We start from the raw sequence: 22,509 nt of genomic DNA, 5'->3' as shown, positions 1-22,509 counted from the left end.
TCTGCCGTCTACATATCGCTTATATCACTACGATCCTCTAAGATTTTTAAGATGTAGTTTCTTTTGCTCTCCTCCATGTTCTCCATGTTCTCCACCTGTATTTTGATGTTTTCCAGGATGGGCTTCAGAGAATAAGCGTATTCTAGCACTCTTTGTTTTTTGCCAAATATATCTTTATGATTAAAACCCCCGGTGTGGATACCAATCAGATAGCAGTGTTCATCAAAAACTGGGGAACCAGAAGATCCATTGAAGAAACAAGTGTGATAAGGAATCTGATTTTCTTCCACTTCCTTTAAACATTGTTGTGTAATGACTTGGAAGAAACCTGTGGGCTCTTTTTCAATGATGAAACAGGGGTCCACTTTCTTCACCCCTTCACCCGGATGGCCCACGATGCAGATCTGACTACCAGCACGAGGAGGGGCAAAGCTGTGACAATCAAGCAATTTAGGAAGGTCAGTAGGTGGATCATTGTTCATTTCAAGAAGGGCATAGTCAAGATGTCTATCCTCACTGTTTTTTCCCAAAGCATAGGCAACAATGTTATTGACTTCCACGTCCAATGGTATTTTTGGGTGGTGTTCTTCAAAATTAAACACAGCTCTTACCTCTTTTCGGAGTCTAAATAGATAAGGTTGATTCTGAGTGCAACTAGCAAAGGGCTCAATCACATGTGCGTTAGTTAGGATAAATCTGCCGAATAGTAAGAATCCAGTTCCTTCAGGATTACTCTCCACTAGAATCTGACATACAGAGTCTGAAAGCTTTGCAAGCCTCTTCACTTGCCTCACTTTCAAGAAATTTTCAACACTTTTAGCAAATTCTTCTTTGAAGAATTTCTGCACCTCAGATTTGTTCTTGAGGTTCTCTCGCTCCTGTAGCTTTTCTAGTAAACCTTTAAACTGATCACGCAGAATTCCCAGAATCTCTTCAGAGTTTGGAATGACTTTAGGCGCAGGCGGTTTGGCTGAAGCTCCTGTGGACTCTCCTTCATTTTTATTTTGTTTTATTTCTTGCTCAGTGTTAACAGGGTTCTGGCTGGTACCAACATCCTCACCCACCTGAGCATCTAACGCTTCATCAGGTACAGTTTTGACTTGAGAAGTCAGATCATCTTGACTATCTGGCTGTATGGCATTACTGAGAACAACTACTTTGAACTTCTTTTGGTTAAGGTGTTTAACAGGGTGTGACATTTCATGCCTGCATTCTGTAATATTCTCAAATAGTCCACAGTGTTTCATGAATATGTCATCAATGAATCTCCCATCACGCTTAAGAGCTTTTTTCAATGTGTCTTCTTTGTGTGCATAAACACAAACACACTCAACTTTGCCTCTCAGAGCTTCGCTTTTAAGTAAGAGATTCACTTTCTCTCCTCCTCTTTTTTCAATGTAGAAAGTGACAAACATGTCAGGGTTACTGCGTGATGGATGTTGCCCTCTTTCCGTAATATTTTGTTGCTCAGAAGCATCTCCATCATTTTTAATAAAGGTTACATTTATAATCTCATTATTTTCAATAAGACAGCAGGGGAAATCTGTTTTCACAGCGGCTTCTAGGTTTTCTTTTGATCTTTTAATAAGTACAGCTTTGTCTCTGTTTTTTACTTTTTCATTCTTAAAGATCTGTATTGTATTCAGAGCATCTAGCACAGTCATGGAATCATCACAAGTCACTACATATTTATTTTTTTTTAAACAAAACTGGAATGTTTTCTCTTCTGCTTCCTGTTAAATGAAAACAATTAAGTGAACACCAATGAAGAAATCTTTGCCATGTATGTAAATGATTCATTATTAATACACAGTAGTGTTGGGTGATCAACCTGCTGCAGATCTTTTGCAGGGCCTTCTTCAACTTCCTTCTTAGGAAATGTATCAGTCCTTTCCTGGAAAAATGTTAGCATTAACGTTAAATTGTAGTTAATATTGCTTCTCTCTTAAATATTGATATTTGAACACATTTCAATTTCAAAAAGATGACACTTACAACAAGTATTATTGCCATTTCTGCTCTTTAGACTAAACCGCAATAACAACTAACAGTATGATATATTTGGCTATTACTATGCATTTGTATTAGAGAATTTGGCAGATGATGCATGGTGCAGTCAGTTTAGATAATTGCGTATGTGTATATTCCAACAAAGGGCAAAATGTATTTGTTGTTGTCTGTAAGAGATAATAATGTTGTATCCGTTTCAAGCTGGAGTGAAAAAGCGGAACCATGGCAGAGACAGGGGAGCAAACCTCTTCGAGAATTATTTCAGCATTTTCACGTGATACTGATATTCTTTGATAATGACATTTTGTGTGTGAGCACGTCGTGTCTCTCCCAATGAGAAATGTTGAGAAATGTTCAACTTCTGCCGCGAGCAATGGCAATGAACCAATGCCGACGGATCCACAATTCATTTCGGCAACGCATGACGTCACCAGTGTTGGGCAAGTTACTTCCAAAGTGTAATACATTATATATTACAAATTACTGTCATTTGAAAGTAATTAGTTACATTACAATATTACTGACTCTGAACTGTAATGAGTTACACTACTTTTGCGTTACTTTTGAGTTACTTTCATCAAAATAACAGAAGTATGACTAGGCATTATAAAATGTTAAAATGCAGTTTATTGATGCTTATAAATCTAGAAGTTATGTGTTGGCCCTCGAGCTTTGAATAGGCACAGTGAAAAAACAGTAACAATGACTGTCAGAGTCATAAACATGGACAAATGATCTGGTAAAAGTCTGGTAAATTATGGTACACATACCAAACACAATAAAGCTAGAGCCCACTATAATGCAACCTATAGACTAATAACATGGCAAGACACGCAACCTCTTTTCATTTCTATTCTTTAATTCACTTTTAATTCAGATTCACAGCACAAACCTGGCATGCATTGGGTTGACACAACTTATCAAAAGTGCTATTGGAGGATCAGGCCTCAAGGAATACAGCTCATTTCAGTACAATATAAGGATTACATGTAGGTTAACATATAATTGCTTAATACAACACAGACAAACAGAGGAACACTGCTTTTTGCCAAACATTCATTGCATATAGGCTCCCATACAAAGGCTGGTAAAAACTTTAAACAGTGATGTTTAAATATACTATTTAAATAACCATGTTTAAGTCTACATTAATGTTATGTTGTAGTTTAGGTTGCTGTTTGTAATAAAACTTTAGATAGCATAGGAATAGCCTAGCAATCTATTATGCATATGGACTGTAACCATAGCAACGTTAGCTTACCTTGTCATTGCTGGTGTGGTGAAATGGATTTTACTGGCAAGATTTTTAAAAGTCTCTTTACTTCTGAGGTTCAAGCAGCACGGGAGACCGATAGAAACTTTCTGTTGCTTTAACTTCGTGCTCTCATTCGCAGAATTTTGCGTGTGCGGCGCTACCGGACCTGATTGCGACCACTTTAGTCAATGCTTATACAGCCGCGGACTTTAAGAAACGCGTCAAATACAAAATTAAAGTAAAAATGAACATGCTGCATACAGCACCTGGAAACAGACATACGCTGCGTCCAAAACCGCCTACTTCCATACTATATAGTAGGCAAAGAGTACGAGAAGTAGGGCTTTTCGCCTACTATATAGTATGGAAGTATGCTGTTTGGGACGCAGCCATTACTATTTTACCCGCAGCTTTTTCCTGTGTGGATGCTGGTCACGCGCATTGGTCAAAAATAAAAAAATTAAAATAACACGTCTATTTTTGAAATGCATTGTTGTAACGCGCTCGTTACTAAGACTGTAACGAGTAAAATATTACCAAAATTTTATTAGTAATGCGTTATATTACTGCGTTACAGCAAAACTAATATATTACTGTAATATATTATATTTTGTAATGCGTTACTCCCAACACTGGACGTCACCCATTAAAAGTGAATGAGAAGCGTCAACGACCGTGTGAATGTACCGTTACGGTGCATTCACACGCGGCGTTAAGGGTTAACGCTTGACGGAAGGCTTGTCTGAAGCGTGTTCAACATCATCACCGTGGCCGCAACATATGATCCGGTCTTCCATAAAGTAATTGGCTGGCTCTGCCTATTTGCATATGGCAATCTGATTGGCTGACGCACACGTTGCCGCTGTTGTGGCAAAAAGTCTTAGCTTGAATCTTCATAAGAAAAATACTCAGGAGACAAAGGTTCCAGGTGCCAAACAAAAATTACTTTATTTGCTCGAGCCAAAGTGATACAATCAACACCCCTCATAGAGGTGCTCAAAGATCATCTGCCCTCCCAACATCTGACTCCATTTTTATACAGTAAGATCAAACACTTCTTATCTGAGATGACGTATACTCTTCTAATTGGTCTCGGTCTGCCACAATTAATTTTATTTGTTTGATGTAGCAAAAGTGCAGCTGAATCCTTCCTCGTATCTAAAATGATATATTCAGCTTATTGGTTCTCATGGCCTTGGCCTAGCTTGCACAGATACCTTATTGTTAACGTAGCGAAGTACAGCTGGACGAATTCTCTAATCTAAAATGACGTACTCTTGTTTATTGGTTGTTCCGACGTTGTTTCTCAAAATAATCGTGGCAAGAACAATCGGGGTATAGTGGCAGGATCGCACCTGGTCTCTTTTAATTAGGAAACTGAGAAAACGAAAGTTAACTAATCTGAAATGACGTCCTCTTGTTTATCGGTCGTTTCGACCTTTTCTCATAAAACAAAAGTTTTACTGGGTGTCTTATAGCCTTGTGTAAAAGCAATAGGCCTTAGGCCTAATATAATATTAATACAGTATATGATCAGTAATATACCCAACAAAAACTACTATACCGCCTAAAACGTTGTTGAAATGTTCAACTTCTGCGGCAAGCAATGGCACTGACACAGTGCTGATGGATCCACAATTCAGTTCGGCAACGCGTGATGTCACCCATTAAAAGTGAATGGGAAGCGTTAACACTTACGGCCCGTGTGAATGTACCGTAAGGGTTGTGCTTGTGCCTATTGATGATAGTATCATGTATCGACGATCGTCGTCAGACATATCGCCAATAGCAGGCTTTCATGATGATAGTTGGCGATGGTTAGTATTATTGTCATCATAGTTTCACATTAACATGCACATTGCGTGTTTTTACCATAGACTGTAAAAAAATATGGATGTAGTGTCCATGAAGTCACCCATTGGTTTGTGAAGATTGTTTTTGAATCTTAAAGCGTCATAAAACACTAACCAACACTTTTTTTAGATGTTAACAAAGTAAGTTGTGTTGCACATTATAGAAGACAATGTTAGTATCTGTTAATTTTAACATTAGGAGAAAAATAGTTAATTTTTAGCTTTTATGTGATATTTTGTCTTTTGGGTTATACTCCATATCGTGTAAACGTCACGGGCTGTGACGTGGCAAATTACTGTAGTGCATCGTAACCGTCAGTGTCTCATTATAATTTATAAGATAGCGTGTTCTTATCCAATCCAAAGTTTTGCTTGTGTGTGTGTGTGTGTGTGTGTGTGTGTGTGTGTGTGTGTGCGCGCGTGAATGTGCAGCCAGGTTAGCTGGGGGAGGGGTGTCTGGGGCTCAGGGTAATCACACATGGATATGGTTCTGAAGTAAATGTGTAAAATATAAAAAATTTTTAAATCAGTGGTTCCCCAGGGGGGCCGCGAGATGGTGCCAGGGGGGCCCCAGTTTTATGACATTTTATAAAGTACATTAATTTATCATAAATTCTGTGTAATTAAACCTAAAAAAAAATAAGGCTACCAACCAACAGCACTACTTTCTATAACTTAATATGTTTTGTTTAATTAAAATGTTAAATTTTAGAACAGTTTTTGCCATAAATTTTCTTTGGCGAAAGAATGCACCGTACACAAGGGGGGCCGCCAGCAGGAAAAGTTTGAGAACCACTGGTTTAAATATTTCTGTAATACTGCTAATCTTAGTAAATCTTAGCTTATATCAGTTGCCCTGCCCACTCAGCGCCATTCTTCTCACAACGTCCACACCCATTTATGTAGCATTTTTCAAAATGACGGTGGTTTCATGACGCTTTAAAGTAGGCTTTGCCTGCCGTCGCCATCTAGGCCACGCGTCACCGCGAATCACTTGTGGAAAATGGGTAAAGAGGCGGGACATGGAGGAAGCTGAGGTGGCTGGTTGCTGAAACCATGCATGTGATTGGTCAATGCACTTCGTGGAACTGTAATCATGTATGTATGCCTGAGGAAAATCTTGTGATTGAAACGTTGCAATAAATATTTTAATCTTTTGCAAGTTAATAGTGTGGGGGATACCCTTTATTTTTATGTAAGTACAAAAATCTAAAAATTCTCAAATCAAGAAGCATTTTCTTGATGAGCAAAATCTCCCAAGAAAAATAAATCTAGCTTTTATACAAAAATATACCATTTAATTTGATTTGTGCTTAAAACAAGCAAAATAGGGTTATAAAATGTTTCTTAATTTTTTTTTATTATTGTTTTGTAAAGTAAACTTATTTCAAGATTTCTTTACTTACCCCATTTTCATAAGTAATTTTGCTCATCAAGAAAAACGCGTGCGCGGCAGGCGGCAAAAAACCGCAAGGCGCTCGGCGCGCATAAACAGCGCGCAAACGCGCCCTGCCCATAGAATATCATTCAAAAAAGGCGCCTGCAACTGCCATAAATGCTTTTGGTGTGACTGGCCCCTTAGTGTTATTACTTTTGATGTTCTGCTTTCATTTGAATAAACTGTTTGCACGGTTACACTTTCTTAATTATGTTGTATTCTAAATACATTGATGTAGCATGCAAATTTAAATTATATTGTGTTGTTAATTTGACATTGTCAGTTTGTCTTTGTGATATAATCTGTCTAAGGTTAGATGTTGTGTACATTAGATAAGATTATGGGGGCATAATTTTAAAATCTGCTCAGGGCCCCCAAAAAGCTAGGGCCGGCCCTGGTGTGATCATTTTATTTGCAGATGTACAGTCCGATCTTTCTGGTCACTTCCACATTCTGTTACTGCATTCACACAAAACACTTCCAATTCACACTCAGTGACTGCATTCACTTAGCGGTCCTTTACTGGCACAACAACGTGCATAACGATTATTTTTACCACAATCACATGTTTTTTTGATACTTTTCATCAGTTACTCTGCCCCTCTCCTTTGGCACTGTCTTTTCTCACAGGTGTCTGATATTTCTTTACAGTACAGCTCTCATTTAACAGTTCTTTAGTTTGTGTCTTTACAGTTTCTGCTTTCTCCAAATCCTGTTCCCTAAGCCAGTGGTTCCCAAACTTTTTCAGCATGTGGCCCCCATTGTGTTCAGTGCATTTTTTCGCGGCCGCCCAAAAGAAAATTTATGACAATTTTTAAATATGTAATATTTTAATTAAACAAAACATATAAAATTATACCTAGTAGTGTTGTTGGTTAGTTGGCTTATTTTTAGGTTTAATTACACAGAATTCATGATAAATGAATGTATTTCAAAAAACGGCCCCCAGTTTGAAAACCACTGCCCTAAGCTATTGTTCTCTCAGTCCGCACACATTTCACTTTTATTAAGGAATTTGTCAATTCTCAAACTCACACATTTTACTTCTGTCTCTCAATTCTGTTACACATTGATCAATGGTCACTCCACTTTTCTGCATGCACGTATCGAATCGATGCCTCTTGTATGTAACATTCCTCTTTGGAATACAAAATGCTTCAAATTGATCCATTATTGACTGCAATCGCAAACTCTTTCCTTCATCAAAAGCAAAGTTATTATATACTTTATTGCTTCCTCGCCAACTACATGAAGAGACAATAGTCCCTTTCACACATAAAGTCTTTACTGGTAATTTACTGGTAAATTGCAGTTAACATGTCATGTGTGAACAGAACCTTTCCGGTAAATCAGTGCTCCCAATTTACCAGTAAGACAGGTTGTAAGATTACCAGTAATTTACCGGTAAGCGCTATGTGTGAACGAAAAATATAGGATTACCGGCATTTAGAAAGGACGACGTCAGACTGCGCTGACAGCTCGGGCCAATCAGAAAGTTTTTTTATACAGATGACGCGTTTACCCCCGCACTGTTTATGTTCGTTTCCACAGACATGCTGCTTAAAATTCGAGCACACCTGAAGTTAACATCCACATGTCTTCACCAAAGTTGTTTAAAACAGCTTACCATCTATTTGCCATATTGCCGACGTCCTTAGCACACCATCTGTGAAGCCTAATGTCCACACGCAGGTTCCGTTTGACGCCGCCTAACGTAATTTGTTTTGTCACGAGCAACTTCGATACCGTTTGCCACAGACGTGAAAACAACAGAATACGGACCGTGGATATTAAGTCATAACCCGCCATTGTTTACAAATACGACACGGACAGAGCTCGCCGGCCGCGCGCCACAGGTAACTTCCGCTTTCTCTCCGAGTTTACCGGTATTTTGATACTGATGTGTGAATGATGTCTTACTGGTAAAAAGACGGAACGTCACTGCATGTGTGAACAGCACATTTTTGTATTTACTGGTAAATTAATTCTGGTAAATTTATGGTAATTTACTAGAACTACTGTGTGAAAGAGGCTATTGACACTTTCATTTTTTCTGCTTTACAATCTCAAATATAAATTACAAAATAAATCTTTGCTGAAATCTTCTACATTTCCAGCAACATTACTGGACAGTTGAAGTTTTGGAGGTGGCTGCAGTCTTTCCACCCTCTGCATTTATAATTCACACGTGCACATGCTTGAATTGAATTGAATTGAAATTTATTTGACAGAATTTCATAAAAATTTATAAAATAACAATTATCCCATACACTTAAAAAAAACTGCAGAGGATATAGACACAAAAAAGCCTAAGGCTTATTTCCATTGTGGTCCTCGCTGTAAATAAAGCATACAGGCAATTAGCATGAATAATGCAAAACCCACAGATGACAGAGACTACAAACGTTTCTCCTAAGTCCACTTTACATCATATACAATAACACTGCAAACATTAACACATTTGTCATACAGTATCTTCCATCAACCACTTTTTCAATACCCTTTTAAAATGCTTCAGCTCTGTTATGTTCTTTATAGATGTAGACAGTTTATTCCATGCCATAGCACTAGTATATAAAAACGAATTTTTCCCTACTAAACTTTTAAATCCACAAGGAGATATGTTAAAATCCCTGCCCCTAGTATTGTATAGATGTTGGGTTCTCACCATATTATAATAATTCACTAAATATTTTGGAACCATATTGTTTAAAATTTTACGCGACATACCCAATTTTAAAAATATCACTCTTTATTTATGTGTGTACGCGGGTGCATTTTTAGGATTGTTCTGACTAATTTGTTTTGAGACTTTTGTAATTTATTTTTCCATCTCTGTGAACAACTACTTTTCTTCTCAACTTTCATAATCCATCTTGTCTTCCACAAGTCTTCCACACATTCCTTTCAAAAATCACTTCTGACTGCATGTTCTGATTTTCTTTATTAAATAAAACAACTTAACATTTGAAAGGCACTCTAAAAAATGCTGGGTTAAAATTAACCCAGAAAATGTTTATATGTGACCCAACAATGGACTAAAACAACCCAGCATTTTGGGTTAAAATAACCCAGCATTTTTAGGGTGCAATGTGGGTTTCTTTATTTACAGCTTTCACTGTGGTGTGCTGCCACCATGCCAAACACTACACCAGCGGTTCTCAAAGTTTGTCCAAATCTGAATTCTCATCATTTTCATAGGTCCGGAAAAACTGGTTATTACAAAAAATGTCACGCATGGTAATAACTTGTAATAACTATGTAAGTAATTTGTTTATATAATAAGTAGTTTGGCATCATCCATCAGATGCATAAACTGTGGCAAAAAAGGTGTGTTTGGTAGATGGAGACACTGACCTAAATTAGGGGTGCACCTATAAATTGGCAGATGATGCTTGCTATGCTTCTCATGAATTACGATAAAAATGCTGCTACATTCAAAAGCCAGAGGGCACTCTCATGCAGAAACTCAATATGCACTGCAGACAAACCAACATACACACGCAGCTATAGACCCTTTTACAACGCACGTGATCAAATAGCCTGCGCGCGCATCTTGGCAATGGAAGTGGTGTTATTCCCCAGTGGTTCTAATGTCTTAGCAACTCAGAAAGTTGATCAAAATGGTTTCCCAGCATCGGAACTAGGGATGCACCGATACCGATACTGGTATCGGCCTCGATACCACATTAAAGTACTCATACTCGTTAAAAGTCCCCTGATACCGGGGATTGATACCACGGTCTGAGAAATGTCTATGTTTGAGCGGTGTGTAAGGGGTTAATGCCTCATGTTGTCCAAAGAGGCAGAGTTTACAACAAACTGGAAAACTAGTCCTTTGTTTTATTGTTAAATTATATGACTAAAGCTGTTACTTGTAAATTTAAATCATGTTTTTTTATTAAGTACTCCGTATCGGCAAGTACTGAAATGCAAGTACTCGTACTCGTATTCCAAAAAAGTGGTATAATGCATCCCTAATCAAAACGTCTGGTTGTTGCGTTTGGTTGCACTATAATATACTAATATACGTATATATGTATCTGACCTGGTAGCTGTGTTGAAAATGTTGATAAAGTCAACTTTTTAAAATAACTTTCTCTGTCTGTATTGCTTCACTGCTTATTATTGCGTTGTCAAGATGTGTGCGCATACGCTGCCACGTCATCATTGTGTACAAACAGTAAAATAGGCCAATGACACGCAGCTCCAGGAAATGTCTTAAGGATGTATTTATATTTTTTGTTCTGCAAACCTTTTCAGTTATTTTCATGATAATAAAGAATGTGTAATGATTATGTTTGACAAGTGTTGCTTTTTTGAATGCATGTTTTAAACCACTCAACAGTGATTTCAGATTGATAAGGACATACTGATTAAAAGCCATAGTACATGAAATAGCTTTGAATAATATCTGGATGTGATGGCTACAGCGTCGCACAGGAAATTTTTAAATAACTTGTTTTATTTTCAGACCAGGAATACTCTTAAAAAGAAAAGATGGAAGAATAGTCAGGATGGCAAAGATTCGGCCTTTCATCACCTCTAGAAAGATCAAAGATGATCTAAGAAAGCCTATTTATCATATACAAGGGAACATGAAGAGATTATGTTGCCATTTGCCAAAGAGGAAATGTCAGTAAAATTGGTGTTTCAACAAGACAACAACCCCAAACACACAAATAAGAGGGCAAAGTCTTGGTTCCAGACAAAAAGGATTGAGGTTATGGAGTGGCCAGCTCAATCTGCTGATCTCCACCCCATTGAAAACTTCTGGGGTGACATAAAAATGCAGTTTCTGATGCAAAACCTAAAGATTGACAGGAACTGTGGATCCTGGGCTGAAATATCTGTTTCTAGGTGCTAGAAGTTGGTTGACTTGATTTGACACAGATGTGCAGCAGTTATCAACAACATTGCTTATGCAACTAAATATTAGTCATTCAATAGTTTAAAGTGAAGTTAAAAAGACATTTAATATTCTTTGCTTCCCTTTAAAAGAACAAGACAGACTTGATAATTTTGTTAACGCTTTAATTTGGAATTGAATGTGTAATGTTTTCAATACATTTGAAATAAGGAAATAAAATCTATTTATAACATTTCTGCACTTTTTCACTTTTATTAGTATATTGCTATTTAAATTTTTAACACAACTGTAGCTTAACACCAAGTCTCGCTATAGTTTTGTATCAAATGACAATTTCTTCTGCTCAGCCTTTATAGAGATCGCCAATCAAACTTCTTAAGGTGTTTATTGGCAGACAAAGACAGGCGCCCGATCAATCAGAGCACCCCTACCTGACATGAGAGAGATCTAGTGAACTGGATCTAAAGTTGGATCTGTAATGTCTAACCATTTTTGACATAGCCGTAGTTGGATCTATCATTAGATAATAAAACTTACTGACATTTATGTCTATTATACTGTAAATAAAATATTGTGACCTTACCTGATTACTGCTACTAGCTTGTGGCACATCTTCAGTTTTAATGTCCTTGAAAATAATGATTTAATACAATTATAATAAAATGTAAAAAAACCCCACAAAACCCCAAAGTTTACATAAGCTTGAACACTTTAAATCAATTTTTTATTTTTCACATAAGCGATGCTTTGGACATGCTTTTGAACATCTATTAAAACATAACACATAACTTAACATAACAAGTAGGCTATTATTAGACAAGCTAAAGTGCATCATTGCATTATCTGATTGTGACAGTGCTGTTACAGCGATGGTATTTATGAAACAGATGTATAACAAAAAAAGACTTGCAAAATATGTTTATGCAACTACAGTAAATCTATTGTTTACCTCTAAAATGTATCAGATCATTTTACCAAAACGTTTATACTGTGTTACTATAATTAAACATGTATGTTTTACTGTATGAAGATAATTAAAAAAGACTACTTTAACATTTAGTATTTCTAAATAATGAGCATTTCATTGTCCTCTTTAGAGAACAGTAGATGTAGCTCAGGTCATGTGCTGAAACTACAAAGTTTAAAAATCTTACATGCCATATAAATCAATCATTTATTTATTACATTATAGAAGAAATTATATTTTCAATAAAACACAGATGATGCACTATTTTAAAAAAAATACATTACATTTAGGCATTTAAAGCCAGACATTTTTAGAGACACAGATAAAAAAATAAGTAGCCTTTGTTAAGCATTTGTTAATATAATGATGAATGAAGGAATGGAAATTACCTTGCTCATGGTAAATTTTGGGTGGTGCAGGAGAACTTCTAAATATGAGGCTGCTTCTACAGTAATTTCAAACTCTCTGGTTTCTGGCCCTATATACTGTAGTACAATAAGTCCACACCCTGTTTATAGAAGTAGCCTACGCCTATTTCAAATTGTTACAAAGAGAATTGTAAAGCTTTTAATCCTAAACCTAACCCCAACTCCAGGCAAGAATAGTTTTAAAAGTGGAAGAAAAACATTTAGAAACCAATACATAAAAGTACACCCAAACCCCAAATGACAATGATTTAAAAAAAGAAAAAAAAAGCGAAAACAATAGGTTAAAAGACGTGAAAAAAAGAGAAAGAAAGTCGTGCCACGGACACGAAACTATTTATAGAAATTCGTGCTGAGTGACACAGAAAAGACATTTGTGCTCAAGGCACAAAAAAGCAGAATTTCTTGCCATGGACAAGAAAAAAACTATAATTTATAACTAGATATTAAAGTTTGAGGACAAACTTTATGTTGGCTTGAAAAAGCGTAGCCTGAACATTTAAAATGGTTTGACAGAAGTTTATTTTAGTAGGCTATCTGGCTGTTAGCATGATTAGCATGAAGTTAGCATGATTAGCATGAAGCTAGCATGAAGCTAACATGATTAACATGAAGCTAACATGATTAGCATGAAGCTAGCATAATGCTAGCATGATTAGCATGAAGCTAGCATGAAGCTAACATGATTAGCATGAAGCTAGAATGAAGCTAACATTTATTCCATTGCTAGGGTACTAAGTTTGGTTGCTAGGGAGAAAATTGGCATCCCATAATGATCAACCTTCAAGCCACAAGTAAAACGGTCCAACCCCGTGTCTCTATGATGTTCTGAAGTGGAGATATAAGGCTTTGTTTATTCCGTTGCTAGGGTACTAAGTTTGGTTGCTAAGGAGAAAATTGGCATCCCATAATGATCAACCTTCAAGCCACAAGTAAAACGGTCCAACCCCCGTGTCTCTTTGATGTTCTGAAGCGGAGATATAAGGCTTTGTTTATTCCGTTGCTAGGGTACTAAGTTTGGTTGCTAGGGAGAAAATTGGCATCCCATAATGATCAACCTTCAAGCCACAAGTAAAACGGTCCAACCCCCGTGTCTCTATGATGTTCTGATGCTGAGATATAAGGCTTTGTTTATTCCGTTGCTAGGGTACTAAGTTTGGTTGCTAGGGAGAAAATTGGCATCCCATAATGATCAACCTTCAAGCCACAAGTAAAACGGTCCAACCCCCGTGTCTCTATGATGTTCTGAAGCGGAGATATAAGGCTTTGTTTATTCCGTTGCTAGGGTACTAAGTTTGGTTGCTAGGGAGAAAATTGGCATCCCATAATGATCAACCTTCAAGCCACAAGTAAAACGGTCCAACCCCCATGTCTCTATGATGTTCTGAAGCGGAGATATAAGGCTTTGTTTATTCCGTTGCTAGGGTACTAAGTTTGGTTGCTAGGGAGAAAATTGGCATCCCATAATGATCAACCTTCAAGCCATAAGTAAAACGGTCCAACCCCCGTGTCTCTATGATGTTCGGAAGCGGAGATATAAGGCTTTGTTTATTCCGTTGCTAGGGTACTAAGTTTGGTTGCTAGGGAGAAAATTGGCATCCCATAATGATCAACCTTCAAGCCACAAGTAAAACGGTCAAACCCCCGTGTCTCTATGATGTTCTGAAGCGGAGATATAAGGCTTTGTTTATTCCGTTGCTAGGGTACTAAGTTTGGTTGCTAGGAAGAAAATTGGCATCCCATAATGATCAACCTTCAAGCCACAAGTAAAACGGTCCAACCCCCGTGTCTCTATGATGTTCTGAAGCGGAGATATAAGGCTTTGTTTATTCCGTTGCTAGGGTACTAAGTTTGGTTGCTAGGGAGAAAATTGGCATCCCATAATGATCAACCTTCAAGCCACAAGTAAAACGGTCAAACCCCCGTGTCTCTATGATGTTCTGAAGCGGAGATATAAGGCTTTGTTTATTCCGTTGCTAGGGTACTAAGTTTGGTTGCTAGGGAGAAAATTGGCATCCCATAATGATCAACCTTCAAGCCACAAGTAAAACGGTCCAACCCCCATGTCTCTATGATGTTCTGAAGCGGAGATATAAGGCTTTGTTTATTCCGTTGCTAGGGTACTAAGTTTGGTTGCTAGGGAGGAAATTGGCATCCCATAATAATCAACCTTCAAGCCACAAGTAAAACGGTCCAACCCCCGTGTCTCTATGATGTTCTGAAGCGGAGATATAAGGCTTTGTTATTCCGTTGCTAGGGTACTAAGTTTGGTTGCTAGGGAGAAAATTGGCATCCCATAATGATCAACCTTCAAGCCATAAGTAAAACGGTCCAACCCCCGTGTCTCTACAATGTTCTGATGCTGAGATATAAGGCTTTGTTTATTCCGTTGCTAGGGTACTAAGTTTGGTTGCTAGGGAGAAAAATGGCATCCCATAATGATCAACCTTCAAGCCACAAGTAAAACGGTCCAACCCCCGTGTCTCTACGACACTCTAAAGTGAAGATATTCCATCTGGGACGCTTTTATTCCTTTATATGGGCATGTTTCCTGCCCCATTATAAGTCAATGGGAAATTTTGGGGGCCTCTTACACCCCAGGGGTACAGCTTACACCCCATTGTGATGTATGTTCTTACACAGCCTGTCAGCCTCCTTAAATGTGGTAAGCCACAAGTTTCTACAAGTTTCTCACTCACAGCTATGACCCGTCAAAATTTGTCTCAATGTTAAGTCAATGGAAATTTTGGGGTGTTCGAGCCCCCCGTTTAGGAATTCGGAAGGTCCCATCAGTTAGAAAAGATATAGCACACTCCGTCAGACCAGTCTGAAGGTCCGTGGAAAATTTGGTGCATGTAGCTTGAAAGCTCTAGGACGAGTTAGTGTTCGTAATTTTGGTCTCAGAAAAAGAATAATAATAACTAGATATTAAAGTTTGAAGACAAACTTTATGTTGGCTTGAAAAAGCGTAGCCTGAATGTTTAAAACGGTTTGACAGAAGTTTAGTTTAGTAGGCTATCTGGCTGTTGGTATGTTTAGGTATGAAGGTAGCATGATTTAGCATGATTTATCATGATGCCAACATGATAAACAAGAAGCTAGGATGATTAGCATGATGCTAGCATGATTAACATGAAGCTAGCATGATGCTAGCATGATTAACATGAAGCTAGCATGATGCTAGCATGATTAGCATGAAGCTAGCATGATGCTAACATGATTAGCATGAAGTTAGCATGATTAGCATGAAGCTAGCATGATGCTAGCATGATTAGCATGAAGCTAGCATGATGCTAACATGATTAGCATGAAGCTAGCATGATTAGCATGATGCTACCATGAAGCTAGCATGAAGCTAGCATGATGCTAGCATGATTAGCATGAAGCTAGCATGATGCTAACATGATTAGCATGAAGTTAGCATGATTAGCATGAAGCTAGCATGATGCTAGCATGATTAGCATGAAGCTAGCATGATGCTAACATGATTAGCATGAAGCTAGCATGATTAGCATGATGCTACCATGAAGCTAGCATGAAGCTAGCATGATGCTAGCATGATTAGCATGAAGCTAGCATGATGCTAACATGATTAGCATGAAGCTAGCATGATGCTAGTATGATTAGCATGAAGCTAGCATGATGCTAGCATGATTAGCATGAAGCTAGCATGATGTTATCATGATTAGCATGAAGCTAGCATGATGCTAGCATGATTAGCATGAAGCTAGCATGATGTTAGCATGATTAGCATGATGCTAGCATGATTAGCATGAAGCTAGCATGAAGTTAGCATGATGGTAGCATTATTAGCATGAAGGTAGCATGTTGCTAGCATGATTAGCATGATGGTAGCATGATTAGCATAAAGCTAGCATGTTGCTAGCATGATTAGCATGAAGTTAGCATGATGCTAGAATGATTAGCATGAAGCTAGCATGATGCTAGCATGATTAACATGAAGCTAGCATGATGCTAGCATTATTAGCATGAAGCTAGCATAATGCTAGCATAAAGCTAGCATGTTGCTAACATGATTAGCATGAAGCTAACATGATGCTAGCATGATTAGCATGAAGCTAGCATGATGCTAGCATGATTAGCATGAAGCTAACATGATTGTAGCATGATTAGCATGAAGCTAGCATAATTAGCATGAAGCTAACATGATGCTAGCATGATTAGCATGAAGCTAGCATGATGCTAACATGATAAGCATAAAGCTAGCATGAAGTTAGCATGATGTTAGCATGATTAGCATGAAGCTAGCATGATGCTAGCATGATTAGCATGAAGCTAGCATGAAGTTAGCATGATGGTACCATGATTAGCATGAAGCTAACATGTTGCTAGCATGATTAGCATGATGATAGCATGATTAGCATAAAGCTAGCATGTTGCTAACATGATTAGCATGAAGCTAGCATGATGCTAGCATGAAACTAGCATGATTCTAGCATGATTACCATGAAGCTAGCATGATTCTAGCATGATTAGCATGAAGCTAACATGATGCTAGCATGATTAGCATGAAGCTAGCATGATGCTAACATGATAAGCATAAAGCTAGCATGAAGTTAGCATGATGTTAGCATGATTAGCATGAAGCTAGCATGATGCTAGCATGATTAGCATGAAGCTAGCATGAAGTTAGCATGATGGTACCATGATTAGCATGAAGCTAACATGTTGCTAGCATGATTAGCATGATGATAGCATGATTAGCATAAAGCTAGCATGTTGCTAGCATGATTAGCATGAAGCTAGCATGATGCTAGCATGAAACTAGCATGATTCTAGCATGATTAGCATGAAGCTACCATGATTCTAGCATGATTAGCATGAAGCTAGCATGATTCTAGCATGATTAGCATGAAGCTAGCATGATGTTAGCATGATTAGCATGAAGGTAGCATGAGGCTAGCATGATTAGCATGAAGTAAGCATGAGGTTAGCATGATTAGCATGAAGCTAGCATAATTTTACGTGAAGCTAACATGATTAGCATGATGTTAACATGATTAGCATAACGCTAACACTATTTAGCGTGCAGCTAACAAGATTTAACATGAAGTTAGCATGATTTAGCATGAAGTTAGCAAGATTTATTATGAAATTAGCATAAAGCTAGCATGAAACTAGCATGAAGCTAGTATGACTTAGCATGGAGCTAGCTTGAAGCTAACATGACCCAAAGACCCAACCCCCATGTCTCTATGATGTTCAGATCCAGAGATATAAGGCTTTGTTTATTATGTTGCTAGGGTGTTCATATTTGGTTGCTAGGGGCGTGGCTTAATGCCTCAATAAGAATCCTATTAAGACTGATTGGATGCCTGAGTAAAATGAGCCCACCCCTATGTCTCTATGACACTCTGGTGCAAAGATATGCATCTGGGCTTTTTACAATGGTAGTCTATGGGAGATGTTGCTAGGGTACCCCAAAATTGTTGCTAGGGGCGTGGCTTAATAGCTCTGTGGTGATCCTAAGAGACTGATTGGTTGCCTGAGTAAAATGAGCCCAACCCCATGTCTCTGCGACACTCTAAAGTGAAGATATTCCATCTGGGACGTTTTTATTCCCTTTTATGGGCATGTTTCCTGCCCCATTATAAGTCAATGGGAAATTTTGGGGGCCTCTTACACCCCAGGGGTACAGCTTACACCCCATTGTGAGGTATGTTCTTACACAGCCTGTCAGCCTCCTTAAATATGATAAGCCACAAGTTTCTACAAGTTTCTCACTCACAGCTATGACCCGTCAAAGTTTGTCTCCATGTTAAGTCAATGGAAATTTTGGGGTGTTCGAGCCCCCCGTTTAGGAATTTGGAAGGTCCCATCAGTTAGAAAAGATATAGCACACTAAGTCAGACCAGTCTGAAGGTCTGTGGAAAATTTGGTGCATGTAGCTTGAAAGCCCTAGGACGAGTTAGTGTTTATAATTTGGGGTAGAATAATAAGATATAAGTTTAATAGCAATAACAATATATTGGCTTTTTCAAAGCCAACATAATAAGTTTAAAAGCAATAACAATATGTTGGCTTTTTCAAGCCAACATAATTATAGACTTGTTGTGAGATCATGTTGCTTTTGGGAACAAATTTGTGTCCAATAAACAAAACCTGAGCAAAACCTCCCTTTGTGGACGTCCTCGTTGTAAAAACGCTATAAAAATATAGAAATTATTTTTATTGTAAAAATTTTAGAATAGAAGTCTAAGAATTACTTATTTAGAGAAATACGTGTATGTTGTGTGTGTGTGTGTGTGTGTGTGTGTGTGTGTGTGTGTGTGTGTGTGTGTGTGCTTGTGTGTGCTTCCCTGACTCGTAAGCACAGCATCAGAGCTACTTTAACCTTAGTGTATGTCCAAACCAAAGTGTACAAAACTGCACAAAAAAAAAAAGATTTTCAATGGCCATTAAAAAAGAAATCATGAAAAGTTAAGGTATGGTATTTCATATTTCAGCTCTTCTCATTCCTCTGGTTTGACAAAGTTATGAGAAAACAGAAAGTTAAGAGGAAATCGAAAGTATGTTTGTTGCTCTTTCTCCTTTGTAAAGTAAAATCTGTGTAACAATAAGAAGTATGTTGATGACTGTTGAACAAGTTTTGTTTGTGCTGTCAGGTTTTCATTGGTTACCCGCAGATATTTTTTTTACTGAGCTCACCAAACAAGTTATGTTCCTCTCAGTTGAGAAACTACTCCAGGATTTCTAGACATCCAGTTTTGTATGCTCTACATGGGTCTTCAACCAAATGCCAAATGATGTTTAATCACAAGCAATTTTTTGCTAAAAACATAAAACATATGTACAAAACGTTACATTTTAGAATCAGTGTGATGTACATGTCTCATCTATATTTCTGAACTTGTACGGCTGTTTCACGCCGTTCAGATTTGAAAATTGCTAAAGCGCTAATTCAACAGGCAAATGACACAACATCGCGTCTGCATTACGGACAAAACTATCACTCCCATTTAAAATTGAATGAAATGCGCGCCGTTTGTGCAAGATTCATAGTCAGGTTGAAATCTGCCTCTCAAAAAGTTCCCCCGATGTGCTCTATTTATAGAAATTCATGCTGAGTGAAACGGAAAAGAAACAAAAAAAGCACAAAAAAGCAGAATTTCGTGCCATGGACACGAAAAAATTTATACATTTTTTTGTGACTATAACACGACTTGCCGTGAGATCATGTTGCTTTTGGGAACAAATTTGTCCAATAATGTAAACAAAACCTGACAAACCTGAGCAAAACCTCCCTTTGTGGACGTCCTCGTTGTAAAAACACTATAAAAATATAGAAATTATTTTTTATTGTAAAAATTTTAGAATAGAATTCTATGAAATGACTTCTTTAGAGAAATACGTGTGTGTGTGTGTGTGTGTGTGTGTGTGTGTGTGTGTGTGTGTGTGTGCGTGCGTGTTTCCCTGACTCGTAAGCACAGCATCAGAGCTTACTTTATCCTTAGTGTATGTCCAAACCAAAGTGTACAAAACTGCACAAAAAAATATTATTTTCAATGGCCATTAAAAAGAAATCATGAAAAGTTAAGGTATGGTATTTCATATTTCAGCTCTTCTCATTCCTCTGGTTTGACAAAGTTCTGAGAAAACAGAAAGTTAAGAGGAAATCGAAAGTATGTTTGTTGCTCTTTCTACGTTGTAAAGTAAAATCTGTGTAACAATAAGAAGTATGTTGATACTGTTGAACAACTAGTTTTGTTTGTGCTGTCAGGTTTTCATTGCCCGCAGATCATTTATTTACTGAGCTCACGAAACAAGTTCCTCTCATTTGAGAAACTACTCCAAGATTTCTAGACATCCAGTTTTGTATGCTCTACATGGGTCTTCAACCAAATGCCAAATGATGTTTAATCACAAGCAATTTTTTGCTAAAAACGTAAAACATATGTACAAAACGTTACATCATTTCCCTTTTAAGTTGCGCACGTGCACGGCCACATAGGCTTGAAGGCACGTGTTCAGTTTAACCAGTGGACCAAAATAAAATATCTGAAAATTATAAAGCAGTAGCGACAGAAAAAGCATCATAAAACAGGTTAATCTTAAAGGCATGTGTGTCTTTCTTTTAGAATGTTATTTTAGAATCAATGCGATCATCTATATTTCTGAACTTGGATGGCTGTGTCACGCCGTTCAGTTTTGTAAATGCTAAATCGCTAATAGGCTTTATGCCCAGCTGCACTACTTCCTGAACTTCAGCCAGCTCCTTGTTTCCTGTCTGCCATTATTGGACAAACAGATTAATCCAGGTGTGCCTGACCTCAGTAGCCACAACAACAATAATCAGACACACCTGGATTAATCAGTTTGTCCAATAATGGCAGACAGGAAACAAGGAGCTGGCTGAAGTTCAGAAAGTAGTGCAGCTGGGCATAAAGCCTATTCAACAGGCAAATGACATCACACCGTGTCTGCATTAAACTGTGACAAAACTATCGCTTGCATTTAAATTAATGAAACGCGCGCTGTGATGGTGCTTTGTGCAAGATTGAAAGTCAGGTTGAAATCCACCTCTCAAAAAGTTGCCCCAAAGAGATGCGCGAGGACTCGTTGCATGTTGTTCTCCTGAATCTGATATTATGATGATGATGATCTGAAGAAAATAAACCTGCTTTACTCAAATTTGTGACAATGATGATCCACGAGAAAGGTAACAGACCTCAGAATTATAAAGTAGCACAACCTCTATCCCCACCAGAATAGACAGTCTTTGTGCGATTCACCATGATCAGTCATCTTTTTAAACTGAAAGCCCAGGTTCAGGTAAATGTGTAATTGTCCATCTCACAGTAAACGTACACAGAAAAGCATACATTCAGATATTACAACAACAACAAAAAATACTACAAATAACAATAACAAGCTCGATTGCACATGCCAACAACCAGAAAGCGATCGACCCAGTTTTCCGGTTTGGTCACGTGACGTTTGACATATACCGTATTTAAGTGAAAAATACTGGATAGTACTGGAAATTATTTTTGAGGGAGAATTGGTGAAACTCTCACTGAAGACCTGCCAAAAGAAAAGAAGAACTTCCTAAAAGTCATCATGATTCAATCGTTACTCTCACGACACATGGCCAATATCATTATGCCAAGAGCTTTAAAATGAGTAATAAGAAAGATTTGACATTATCTGAAATAATTGCTTCTTTTCAGTTACTACTCGGTTTCCTTGAACTGGGCGTGACTGCTGTCAGTCACGCCCAGTTCAAGGAAATCGAAACTGTATAAGCTTTAAAGTGATGGTGACCATTTATCTTAAAGGGACAATTTGTATTTTTTTAAGTGTTTTATTAGTCAAAATATCTGTGTCTGCGAGAACAAGCTGTGTGGGGGCATTCAAATTACGCTTACGGATGAGGGACAAAAAAGGCAACGTCCGTTCGGACCGAGATTTATGATTGGTTGAACATTTTTTTGTCCTACACCTTTCACAGATGATATAAATTTCTACAAATACATTTAAACATCTTAACATAGTAATTGCCATCAGGATGTGAGGCAACTTTTAACCAGCCTAAATAAAAATGTTTCTGGATCAAATGAGATATAATGCCTTTTATACAAAATATTAGTGGAATCGCAGGGTGATGTTTAAACCAACGAAAGCTTTAGATAAGCCTCAGAATAAGGCATGTGTTTGGTTTCTTTAATAT

The 22,509-nt window shown here is 37.7% G+C and overlaps 1 protein-coding gene across 1 annotated transcript; it reads right to left on the bottom strand.

Moving 5' to 3' along the window:
- On the bottom strand, nucleotides 1-12,853 carry LOC135732730 (serine protease FAM111A-like). Its single transcript, XM_065250999.2, has 4 exons — nucleotides 12,783-12,853; nucleotides 12,010-12,054; nucleotides 1,832-1,894; nucleotides 1-1,733 (listed from the first exon to the last, which is right to left on the bottom strand). Exons 1-4 carry the CDS (start codon nucleotides 12,789-12,791, stop codon nucleotides 9-11), a joined length of 1,842 nt encoding a protein of 613 aa, XP_065107071.1. The 5' UTR covers nucleotides 12,792-12,853; the 3' UTR covers nucleotides 1-8.
- Nucleotides 12,854-22,509: the final 9,656 nt, after the last annotated feature.

This window comes from Paramisgurnus dabryanus, chromosome 5 (assembly GCF_030506205.2).
Source record: "Paramisgurnus dabryanus chromosome 5, PD_genome_1.1, whole genome shotgun sequence".
In the NCBI taxonomy this organism is placed as follows: Eukaryota; Metazoa; Chordata; class Actinopteri; order Cypriniformes; family Cobitidae; genus Paramisgurnus; species Paramisgurnus dabryanus.
Note: the sequence above shows the minus strand (reverse complement) of the source record. Positions and strands in the feature narration are given on the sequence as shown.

Excerpts from the sequence above, each read along its gene's own strand:
- LOC135732730 (XM_065250999.2), bottom strand. Across the intron at positions 1,895-12,009 it reads AAGCTAGTAGCAGTAATCAG|GAAAGGACTGATACATTTCC; the intron begins GTAAGGTCACAA and ends ACATTTTTCCAG. Across the intron at positions 1,734-1,831 it reads CTGCAAAAGATCTGCAGCAG|GAAGCAGAAGAGAAAACATT; the intron begins GTTGATCACCCA and ends TTCATTTAACAG.